The sequence below is a fragment of the Bacillus rossius genome, chromosome 2 (genome assembly GCF_032445375.1).
Source record: "Bacillus rossius redtenbacheri isolate Brsri chromosome 2, Brsri_v3, whole genome shotgun sequence".
Classification (NCBI taxonomy): Eukaryota; Metazoa; Arthropoda; class Insecta; order Phasmatodea; family Bacillidae; genus Bacillus; species Bacillus rossius.
This window is the reverse complement of record NC_086331.1, coordinates 37639508-37652209: the sequence shown is the minus strand read 5'-3', so window position 1 is coordinate 37652209 and position 12702 is coordinate 37639508. Positions and strand designations below refer to the sequence as shown.

The following is a 12702-nucleotide window of genomic DNA, read 5'->3' as shown; positions in this document are numbered from 1 at the left end:
TGGTGCATCATTTACTATCACCTCAAATGCTCGCAGACATGAAAGAAGCGGTTGTTCTAATAATGTTCAAAGAATACAATTTCAGTGCAATAAGTGCAATAAACTAATTTCACGTCTCGATAGCTTACATCGTCATTATAAAAAATGCTCCGAGAAGTATAATGAACATGGTTATTGATTTGACTCATGTGTTGTACCGGCTAATGAGACTATATAAGTACTATGAACTTCAGTCCGTCTCTGGCTGTGGTGATGAACGGATCGGATAGACATTTAAAGTCATGTAAAAGGCTTAGTCCGTACATTAAGAAGACTGTTTGAATCGAGGAATCCAAAAGGCTTTGGTAATTTGTCAGTGTTTTTTTTTGTACTTGTAGTAGTGTATTGAATTTATGTAATAAAATTTTTTAAAAAGAACTTGCGGTGTTTTTATTTTCTCAAACCTAACACTTTTTTTAGTATTTTTTTTAAATTGAAGTTGTTTTGTATCGGCCAGGGATCGAACCAAGGACCTTAGTCGATCCAATCAATCATTATATGGATTACTAATTTATTTAATGAATTTTGGATTTTTTCCCGCTTTTCTAGCTACATTATTACATGATTTCAAGATGGCGGCCGAATTTCAAGATGGCGGGGGGCACCTCCATAATAAATGATTACTGCACTGTAGCGGGTTAGAATAAAATTATCCAGATGGAAATGTACTCTATAATACAAGTACACACACAATATGGCGTACTCCAGCAGGTGGTAGCTACTGGTAGCATGTACTGAACATAAAATGTCGGATCCATGATGGTCGACAAGGACAAAGTCAAATTTCAAGGACAAAGTCAAATTTCAAGGTCAAGGTCAAATTTCAAGGTCAAGGTCAAATTTCAAGGTCAAAGTCAAATTTCAGGGCCAAGGTCAAATTTCAAGGTCAAGGTCAAATTTCAAGGTCGAGGTCAAATTTCAAGGTCAAGGTCAAATTTCAAGGTCAAGGTCAAGGTCAAAGGCCAAGGTCAATGTTCAATGTCAAGGACAATGTTCAAGGTCAAGGTCAAAGTTCAAGGTCAAGGTCTAATTTCAAGGCCAAGGTCAAATTTCAAGGTCAAGGTCAAGGTCAAAGTTCAAGGTCAAGGTCAAATTTCAAGGTCAACAGTTGAGGACAAAATTATGGTGACCAGATAATTATACTACATGGTATCGGCACACTCTAGCAGACGAAAACAATATGGTGGTCTCCAGTGGATGAAGACAAGATGGCGGACATGATGTCATACCAGTTGATGATAAATACCTTGGTACTGGTGGTGGTAGATCAGTCTAGGTAGCTTTCATGGAGGAAGGATCGACCATTTACTCTCGCCGGGAATCGAACCAAGGACGTACATCGATATAATCAAACAAAATTCAAATACGTTAATTTTTTGATGAATTTTGGAATTTTTTTCATTAAAATCGGATAATAAATAAAGATTTTCAAGATGGCGTCCAAATTTCAAGATGGCGGACATGATGTCATACTACCTGATGGTATATATGCTTTGAAAAAAAGTGGTGGGGGTCAGTCTGCCTGCAGTCACCTAGGGGGACGGATCGGTCGCAATTTTTTAATTTTTTTGCCCTCACCAGGTTCGAACCGAGGACTCCGAACTTCGTGTCGTTAATGTTTGTTTTTTATAAGTATTTTATTAAAATTTTATTAAATTAATTTTTTTATAATTTTTTAAAAATTTTCATTAAAATAGGATAATAAATAAAAAAGTTAAAGATGGCGGCCGTAACGGAAACTGCAACGGTGACGTCATCATCCAGTATGGCGGATAACACAATGCCAGAATTTTCGAGAACACAATGACGTCATCCAAAATGGCGGATCTAAGATGGCGGATCCAAAATGGCCTTCGGTGTCAAGGTCACGGTCAAAAATCAAGTTCACAACCATCCAAAATGGCCGCCGTGACGTCACAATCCAAGATGGCGGAAAACACCACAGACACCACACCCTGGACCCTGTCCCCGGACCGTCATTCCTATACTACTCTGCGCATTCATTTGGTCGCAAGCTAGAATGCAAATATTTATACTTTTTCACAGTGTTAATGATTGAAAGGCAGTTATTTGGGCATGTCCCTCTGCGATTGTGAGCCAATGCAGCATAGATTGGTATTTGAGTTACAAACCTGGCCAAAAATATATATTTTTTGCTTTTCGTACGGAGATGCGTTAATTATTCAAATAAAAGCAATCACTTTCAACAAACTCGTGAAAGTTATACGTATGCATACCTGTAGCTGTTTACTCAAGCTTAACCCATATATATGTAGTAACGACTGCGTTGTGGGCCGCGGGCGGCCAGGTGGCTTGAATTGCCGACGTGTTTGACATGTTAAGAACAGTCTAGTCCGCCCTTCTCGCCACTTGTCTGTCTACGTCCCCGGCAGTTACACAGAGGGCCGGGTTGGCAAGGCCAGCTTCAGAGGAGCCGCCTTGCTGACTGAAAGCGGCCCAAATTACTGACGCGTCACGCATACCAGTGCGCCCCGACGCTTGTTCTGGGCCATTCGGCAGCGGCACACCTTCGCCCTGGCTCCTTCGTGCCACGTCATTCTTCCAGCAGCATCTCGGTACGTCGACGTCTAAAACCTTCGATAAAGCCAGAAAGGGTGACAGTGGAGGACCGTCCCTATAAAAGGGACGAGTGGCGTCGCGAGAGTCAAGAGTGGTACCGGGGCCTTCTCCCTGGTATAGGGGCGACAGCGTGCGATAGTTTGGAGCAGTGTGCGTTGGCGAGCGAGAGTCTCGGCGAGACCAGAATATTGCGTGCTGGGGCGACCCGGCGACTGGCGACAATCGTGCGATGGTTAGAGGCGTGCGACAGCGGTGGTGCAGAGTCGAGCGAGGGCTGCGGCGGCGGCTCGACGACTTCAGGAGCTAGCAGCGACTACTTGGAGCCGACCTCCCTCTGCGAGTGGGGACTGGGCCGGCGGCGCGGCTAAGGTGGCGAGAGCTGGAGTGTGTGTGAGTGAACTGCGCGACTCGATAGAGCGGAACAGACTTGTATATAGTGCGGAGAGCAAAGTGTAAATAGTAAATAATAAAACAGTATTTAAACAATTAATCTTTTAATTGGGCTATTCCTCTCGAACCCACTTGGTAGGATCGTAACAATATTATACTGCCTACATACTGGATTGGATATATAACAAAAAAAAAGTCGTAAAATAACTTGAAAGTACATATTTAATAAATAGACACTCGTTAACAAAAGATATAACTTACAACATTTCATCATCATTTTAACTATCATCAAAAGAACCAGCTTGTTTTTTTTAAAAAAAACTCTAAGACTTTCTTTGATATTGTCTGCCTTTTTCTATTTAAGTTAGATTTCATGCCAGTGAAAATGGGTCCGAAGGTAACGCGAGCGATTTAAAATATCCTCATTACAGTCCAACGTGAAAAATGTTCTGGAGAAGCTTTCTCTGTACTGAATAAAACGTTTATTTCTCGCTTCGGCTGCTTATTCCGACAACTGACTATTCGGAAATAAAGCATGCAATGTGATCCTCGGAACATGAGTTAATATACTGTGGACTATTGATGACATAGTTTGCTAGGCACTCAATTCTACATAATATTATGCAATATTTATGGTGTACGTACCAAAATTTTCGACACTTATATCGAAACCCAAAGATATCACTTTCAATATTATTTAAAATCGGAGAATATATTCAAGATCTAGCCCTACAATGGCAGCGGCCATCCGAAACTTTGTGGTTGTGGTTGGAGACTTTGTCTGGAAGTATACTTATTAGCCATATCTGTATTGCCTGCGGCACGATAACCCAATTGCGCTGCGTAAGTTAATTCATCTACAGGAACTTTCTTTCTGAGCTCCATTTTTTTCCCGGTGCTTTGATTGATCACTCAAATCATCTAATTATTTATACGGTCGCCATTTCAATGAAGAGACTGGGGCAGCAGGTAAATAATTTCTTCATTTATCCAGTTTTCAATTATTTTTTTCAAGAAGCTTTTTTCTGTACTGTTGCACAAGGCCCATTTTAGCTTGTGAAAAATCTTAAAACTGTTAATGATGTTTGTAAGATCCGATAATATCTTAGAAGGGCACTTAATAATTTCAGCTAATGTATATATTTTTATAATTCTTAGAGCTTTACATCAAAGAACCTGTCTGCACTTCATCTTATAATAGCTTGCAGTTGTTCTTGATTTGTATACATCAATGAAGCCAGAGAACCTAAAAAATTATAAATAAAAAATAAAAATCATTATCTGATATATTACGTCATATTTATCTTAGTGTTTCGGGGCCCAAGGCCAATGCTTATCATTGAAGTTGAATTTTTGACTCAAATACCAGTCTGTATGATGCCAAGCTAGTAGAGAAAGTAAATGAATCAAGTTGTGTCGATTAACAAGATAAAAAAACCTGTTCTCGCTAATAAATTGAAAAGCAAACCTCGTTTTAGCACATGTCGGACTGTTGATTCCACCCAGACGCCAGATGAATCCGAAATATTTCTGGATCTCTTCATATAAGTATCTAATGTGAAGTCAGTACATGCGCACGAAGGTTAGTTTTCACTTAATTTCCTACATAATCTAGAAGTGGCAATCCAATCCTAATTTAAAAAAAAAAAAATTACAGCATAAAGGCGTAGGTACATTTCAAAGTTCCTGATTATTCTGTAATATTCCAGAAACTTTTATAAACTTATGGCACGTTTAAAAAATTACTTTATGTAACATTAAATAATATGTTATTAAATACTCCAAACCGATCGATTTAATATTTTCTCAATTTTCACAGAGTGAAAATTATTCAAATGGTTTTAATTTAATGCATCCAGCATTGAACAACTTAGAAAGATTTTACGTATTATGCATACTACCTTAGTTGTTAATTTTATATAAATTTTTACTTTGGACTTAGGTTTGGATAATATTAACAATGTTTAAAATACATTTAATCAATTAATAGTAAGAAAACTTAAAATATTTTAGTTCCATCACTTCCCATTCTTACTCTAATAGTTCCTTACATAAAGAATATTATAGTTCAAGTTTTTGGATCATGTTTATGATTCTTTAATAGATTATTCTGGATTTGAGAGTATTCCCACTACATTTTTTTTTGTCTTTCAACCCTTGTTATTTCCACCCCTTGAAGAAATTGTTGGCAATATAAACATGAGGTAGAAAAAAAATTAAGAAAGTATTCAATCGTGTTCATAGTGCGTAATTTGTAGAAATTATTTTGAGGTTTCACAGTAACAAGAAAGTTTTTAACATGGTACAGATACTATCATTTCAATTTTTTAATTCTCTCCGTGTTTTTTATCCACTAGCGGCAAATTGGTTTATAAAAAATTTTTCTGACAATAGTCTTCGATAAAAATTACATCTAAGATTTACAAACAATTCAAACGGATTCGTTGACATGCTTACTAAGAGAGTTATGAATTTCTTTTGTCCTTCAAAGCTTGTTTCTCCCCCCCTCCTTCCTTTTCAGTAAGGGTTGGCTGTATTAAACATTATTTTAGAACACAGGTTTTGGTATTACTCCTACGTTGAAATAGAAGCAATATTTGTCATATGTTGTAAGAAATAACCATTTTTCTGTTTTTCAAAAAACATTGCCCATTTATAGCCGTTGGGTGGAATTAACTAATTTGACCGATATTAATCATTGCAATTTTTTATACATTGGTTTGAAAGTTATTTGTTCAAAATTACGATAGCTATCGTGTCCATAGAAAATGGAATTTATATAGCTATATAAATATATAAACTTTTCAGTTACATACGGTTTTGGGGTTATGGACAATGGAGCATAACATTATATAATAATTTTCCAGTAGTCAGACCGTGGCAACATCTAACAATGGGTAAAATAAAAAAAACCATATATGGTTTTTATTTTTTGCATATAATATTTATGGTTTATATGCTATCTATTTCCAAGTAAATAATTATAAAGCGTTCATATGAAGAAACAATTTACGGCATAACATATTTATACAATCAGAGATATTAAAAAATAGGGCGACTGTGTTGAATGCATCAAACAATGATTATGCACCTCACTGAAATGCTGCTTTACTTTGGTAACGCTTGTTTTAGTAACGATAAGTATTTTCCGGCCAAAGAAATTTGTTAAAGTAATAATCACACATTAACGTTTTTATATGGTTGTTATTATTATCCTTTTCAACTAAGTTTAGGAGCTTCTCATATTAGACTGATTCATGTTTTATGTTCTATTGCTTGGAGAAAAATCTCATAATAAACAATAAATTATCCATAAACATCTTCGCAGCTGAAGTATTACACAAAAATTAAATGTCCAAATTCAAATACTTTTAATTAGTTTCAGTTCATTAATATGTTAGCTGAGAGTTTTTCAAACTTTTCTGAGACTACGGGTATGTGTTTGTAAAACAAAAATATATTTGCTTAATTTTCAAAACTGTATAGGTATATATTACCCATAATTTTCTTTAGTTATCTTTCTTTCTAATATATGAAAAATAAGTAATGATCCTTTCAGATTATCATAATTTCTTAGTAATAAAATATTGGCTAAAAATTTATGGATTCCGAAGACACGTGTCTTAAAAGTGTCTTATAAGATACAGCGATATGAGTAAATCTTTTGTGAAGTGTCTGAAGATATGGCTATGCACATAAAATAGATTTTGTGAAAAATGTACATAAATTTAACACAAATATTTGTAGAAAAACTAGTAACTGGGTATTACTGAATTAGTTTCCATCAGTAACAAATAATTTTTACAGAGTTAAAACTTCTTAAGTGGCTAAATGAACATTACACCTAAATAAAACACGGTTTTAAAATGTAATTTTTGGCAATTTCATATAAAAATTAAAAATAACAGTGTTCATTGCTCAATTAATATTATACATAATACAGAATCATAAAATAACAAGAGAAACCAGACCAGTATGCTATCCTTTAACGAAATGAAGACTGTAAATGAAGAACTGTCTGCCTCGCACCTAGCCTGAGAGGTTGGCACGAGCTCATTTCCGTCTCCCAAGCGCATTGGCGGGGAGAGGGTGTGAGTGACCTTCCTGGAAGGAGCTGGCAACAGCAGCCTATCTCCGCAAACCCGCGCGTCATCCGCTCCACCCTGCTTCCCCCCACCCACATCATGTGCTGGTAGCTCGCTTCCTCAACATTTCGATTACAAAAAGTGATGCTGTCCAGGGGCTCCCACAGGATTTTTTCCCTGGAGGGGGGGGGGGGGGGGGGGGGGGCAAAGTCAGTTGTTTCATATTTTATACTCTAAATATAGAAATTAAAAATTATCAGACAATTTTTAAGGAAATATGTCTGTTTATTAGTATTCTTCACATATGCATTAATCAGCACTAAAGTTGTTAATATGTTATGTTAATTTTTCATCAAATTGTATGTGAAACTATTTTCCAGTCAAACTCGCAGAGGGGGCAACTGCCCCTGGGTACTGCTCTCCCCCTTGTTGGCACCACTGATGCTGTCGCTTTGTTTTCAGATAGAGTATCATACTCGCGGACTTTTATAAAGAATTCAACTCAGTCAAAAGTGCAGTCGGGCCCTTTAAGTAATTAAATGAATAGCCTGAAATTTATGATATGTACTTTGAAAATTATATCTAATCATATAACCATCTTTAAGGAAATATTTAAACGTTTGAAACCATAGCGCCATTAAGGTCTTCAAAATCTATAATATAGTTTTTGTTTCACAATTTTATCATAAAAATTATGTAAATCGCACGAGTAAATGTATTACATTTAAATTACTATCCCACCACCACAATGAGTTTGGCTGAAGCCCGGCCTTCATTATTTTAATACTATTTAATTTAATTTAACCGATAATATATATCCAGAATATTTCCTCTTTTTAAGTTAGATGTAAAAATATTCATAAGAACTTAAACATATTATGTTAAACTAAAAGTATCATTTTGCCTTATAATTATCATAAACTGGTGTTACAACTTAATGTGACTTAATATTTTTTTTTAAAGTAAAGTTGTTCCAATCAAGACAGTATACCACGTACGTATCAAAGTTCTCATTTAATGTTAATGTACACCTCGTAGAAAAAATTTTCTTTGTTAAAAACAGTAGTAATATACTTAAATCTATGTCGTTTGAGCACTGTAAGTTTGACATGAATATCTTTCTTTAACAGTTACATTTATTTTAACACGTTTGGATTGGTATCACACAAGATCTCTAAATTTCTAGTGTATGCCACTGTACTTTAAGTTGACTTCCACAGAAGAGTTATGAATGTTTGATTTATTTCTCAGGTTCATTTTTAATGTATGTGAACAAAAAGTCAACCAACATAATAATAACAATAATTTTAATAGTATCGTTCACCAGTGCAATTGCAAGAAGATGCTACAAAGCATAACTGAAGCTTGCTGGACATACAGTTGCATTATTTCTCAAATATTACAAATTATGGTAAAATACGTCTTCAGGGATGACATGCACATTTTTAGAAGCTTGACATATATTTCTACGAGACAAATCTGACATAATATTGAAATATTAAGTGATTTTGCAGACCAAGTAAAAAAATACGTGTTTTGCTGTCAGTCTTTTTTTTAACATGCTAATTCAATATTCCTAGATAAATTTTTCAATACGTTAGTCAATCATAAACGTTACTCAAATTTTAAAGATTGAAACATACTGGTTATGAATAATCACAGAATTTCTAGTCCATGGATACATATAGTATAAAAGCTATGTTTTACACAAATTTTCAGTACAATAATATAAAATAAAAATATCTGACAAAAGTGGATATTTATTTACATGAATTGCACCTCAGTGAATTTTTCATTGTCATAAGATAATATCCGAAGAGGTATAATAAAAATAAAAAATTCTGGTGTAGATATTTCATTAATTTTATCTTAGTTTAAGCAATATTTTAGTATGAATTCAGTAGTGATGTTGTATTATAGATTATACCTAGTAAATATTTGTATATATATTTTTGAACCTTTAAAAAAAATAATGAAAAATCATAGCCAATCTATCGCTGGTCCGAATGTTATTGAATCTGGTAGTAAAATATGGTAGTTTTCCGTATTGGCACAATTCCGCCTCGCCTCTTTGAAACAGACGGAAAAGTACCATACTGGAAAAGTACCATACTTAAATATAAAATTTATAGCTGCCACGAATGTTTTTGAATCTTGTAGTAAAATATGGTAGTTTTCCGTATGACAGAATTCCGCCTCGCCTCTTCGAAACAGACGGAAAAGTACCATACTTAAATATATAATTTATAGCTGCCACAAATGTTTTTGAATCTTGTAGTAAAATATGGTAGTTTTCCGTATGGCACAATTCCGCCTCGCCTCTTCGAAACAGACGGAAAAGTGCCATACTTAAAAAGGACACGTGCTGCTATCTGGCATCATTTGAGTTAACCTAAGAAACTGTTGGAGTTGACAGCGCTGTCTACAGACGAATTCTCCACACTATTCTGAGAAAAGAGGCGTTGTAGTCATTCCATGGAGTGTGTAAAAAAATATGGCACAATTCCGCCTCGTCCTTTTCCAAGTATGGTACTTTTCCAGTATGGTACTTTTCCGTCTTTTTCGAAGAAGAGAGGCGGAATTGTGCCATACGGAAAAGTACCATACCAGTATGGTACTTTTCCAGTATGGTACTTTTCCGCGCCCCCCATGGTAGGAATGTTGGCTAGGTTTGCAAGATAGGGAGCGGTAAAAAGGATAAATTTTATCTTAAAAATCAAATGTAACTGAGCGAAATTCATGTATAAATGGACAAATTGCGAGAGCATTTCAACTCCGGAATAGATGTACTTTTTTATAAATAAAATATGCTTAGCCTATATAAAGCTACCAATTTAGTTGGTCCAATCAAAACATGAAACATTTTTGCAATATTTAATGTGAAAAACAAATTACGTTATACGGAAACTATGTAATAGTACTTGTCACAAAACACAAAAAATACGTATCAAAATTTTACAGTGTGAAAATTTCCATATTTGTCATATACATTAGGTAAAATTTTAAGTAAAATACAATCTTAAATAAAACTTTAATTAATATTTATGTAACTGACATTGCCAATCACAGAAACAAATGTAAGATTCTTAGACTTTAAATTGCAATTCAATTGCAAGCTATTTTTCACGGACACACAAATTGTGAAGGTTGGAATGGCACTAGTGTTGTAATTTTGAAATGCAGTAAATTGGACATTTTCTTAAACCCATCACATGAGTTTTTATAAATAATGTTTTTGTTTCTTTTAGGAATAAATTAATTTCAATCAAATAACCTACGACTCGGTGATAGGCCTACCTACAGTATCACATAGCATATTTTTATCCGAATATACATTACATAATCTAATGAGGTGAATAAGTTATTGCTGGTTTTAAATGTAGCTAACCTAATATAACTAGGCTTCCTACTATTTTACAAAATTTAAACATAGCTAACCTAACTTAACCAACCATCCATACGATTTTAAAGTTTTTCGGAACTACAACAGAACTTCCATTTTGAACAAATCAAAGTTCCAAAGAACAACAAACCATCAAAATCTCTATCGGAATTGTGATTCCATCAGCAAAGGAGATGACGGAATAATTCTGACAGTTTGTGACATAATTCCGATAGCGGAATTATTCAGACAGTGTAAAGAATATGGCCCCAGGTCCTAAACTCTGTGAAAATAAGTCATAAGTTACACACCACACTGACCACCATAGTAGCAGTATTAATGGCAGGTGTGTTCCCGCATCACTTGGCTCTGTGGACAGGGCAAGACAGAGGCTTCGATGACTGCCCAGGGCAGAATATCATCAATCTTTTTTTTAATGGATAGAACATTACATGACTGTTCAATGACAATGTATTTTTTAAATACCCCATTGTTTATACTACTTGGCTTGATCAGAGACAGCTAACATGCTAACTTATTACACATGACATAACCTAACCAGTCTACCCGATACGAGATTATGAAAAGTCCCTGTCACAAAGCAAACTAGTTTATATGGAAGGGCACTTGAACTCACTTGGCCAATGAAAATACAGTTATGTACAAAAATGATCTACTTAACTAAACTACAACATGCAAACAACACAACAAACTAATCCAGTCTATTGCTTAATACAGAATTAAAGAATAAAATAAAGTTATAAAAACCTACAAAAATGTTTAAATATGTAATTTTTAATGTTTAAAATTATTTTATCTTGCTTGTTCTAGATGTTGCAGAAGACAGTGATTATGTATGCATGGAAAGGTCCGTGGTCACCGCAAGTGCCATAGTGCTAACATTCTTCAATGTTGGCCTCATATCTGGATTTATATTCTTTTACAATGTGCGGAAAAACCAATGGAAAAATGAAGCGAGAACAGACATGAGCAAACAGTGTGTAACAATTCCCGAAGTGCTTTTCCGAAACGTGTATGATCGCCTGCCAAGGAGTACCAGCATCCCGTTTGGTTCGCATCAGCAGCAGCAGCTCCCTATATGAGAACTAATAGCTACCAACAACTAGAATTTGTGAATAAGTACAATAAAGCCTCTGCCTGCTCCTTAAACACTAGCTAAACATAAACTTACCCAATTGGTATTTTTTTTACATATTTCTCAAAACTTTAACACTAGTATCAGTCACTTCCACTACTGGTAAAGATTAATTATATTAATTAGATGCATGATGATTTAATTTTATTATTTTACAAATTATTGATTAAAAAGGAGCAGGTTTTCATCAATTATTTTTGTTAATTTAGAGTTAAAAATGATGGCCCTATTTTGCTGTTAATTAACTAGGAAAAAAAAGGTTTAAAATTTTATAAACTGTAACACACATGCAAAATAGATTAAATTGCTTAGTTTTGAATGAATGTGTAGATGGAATATAATTTTGTGAATACTTCTATGTAGTTTTTGTACTGAATAAGATAATACAGAAAATACGAGATGCCAATTCATGTGCCATATTTCCTGGAACCTACATTAAAAACAGTTACAACAAATGTTTGTGCTGAGAAAAAACTATAATATTTCATGAGATATTTTATGTGCACTGCAGCATAAGGTGAACCAAAACTTTGCTGCTGCATGTTGCTTTGGAAATGGTGTAACAGTAGCAGGTGCACCACAAATATATGAACCTGTAATGCCACTCTACTTAAAGTGGAATAAATTGTATACCTACTAAAGGTAGAAGTGCTATTAAGTTTCAAGAAGTTTACAATGCTCATGAGTTTAAATTTATTTAGGGAACTAAATAGTTTTATACTTGTTAACCAAAAAACTTTTAAGAGGAGTAATTATTCAAATGTTTAAGTATGATATACAAGTACAGAGCAACTCATGTATCTTATGCAGGAAACTTATTGCATAGAAGATTCTTGTAAGGGTTTCATTTAAGTGTAACAACAAACACGGTCCAAAATCATTGATTGCCTATTCAATCAACAGCCTGATGCAAATTAACCAGGAAGACTTCTGGCAGTGGATGTCATGTTTCACCAGGTAACTGTAAAACTGTTGCAAATGTAAAACAAGACACAAGTTTCTTCATCAACTAGTGGCTATACCCAATGTAATGTTTGCTTATGTTGTACAAGTGAGCAATCTGGACTATT

The 12702-nt window shown here is 34.6% G+C and overlaps 1 protein-coding gene across 1 annotated transcript in view; it reads left to right on the top strand.

Annotated features, from left to right (window-relative positions):
* The window catches only part of LOC134528880 (uncharacterized), a 530965-nt gene extending 518905 nt beyond the window's left edge, over positions 1-12060 (top strand). The window contains exon 34 of the mRNA XM_063362546.1: positions 11308-12060. Coding sequence (XP_063218616.1) covers positions 11308-11579 — 272 coding nt within the window. The 3' untranslated portion in view covers positions 11580-12060. The remainder of the gene's footprint in view (positions 1-11307) is intronic.
* The last annotated feature ends 642 nt before the right edge of the window (positions 12061-12702 follow it).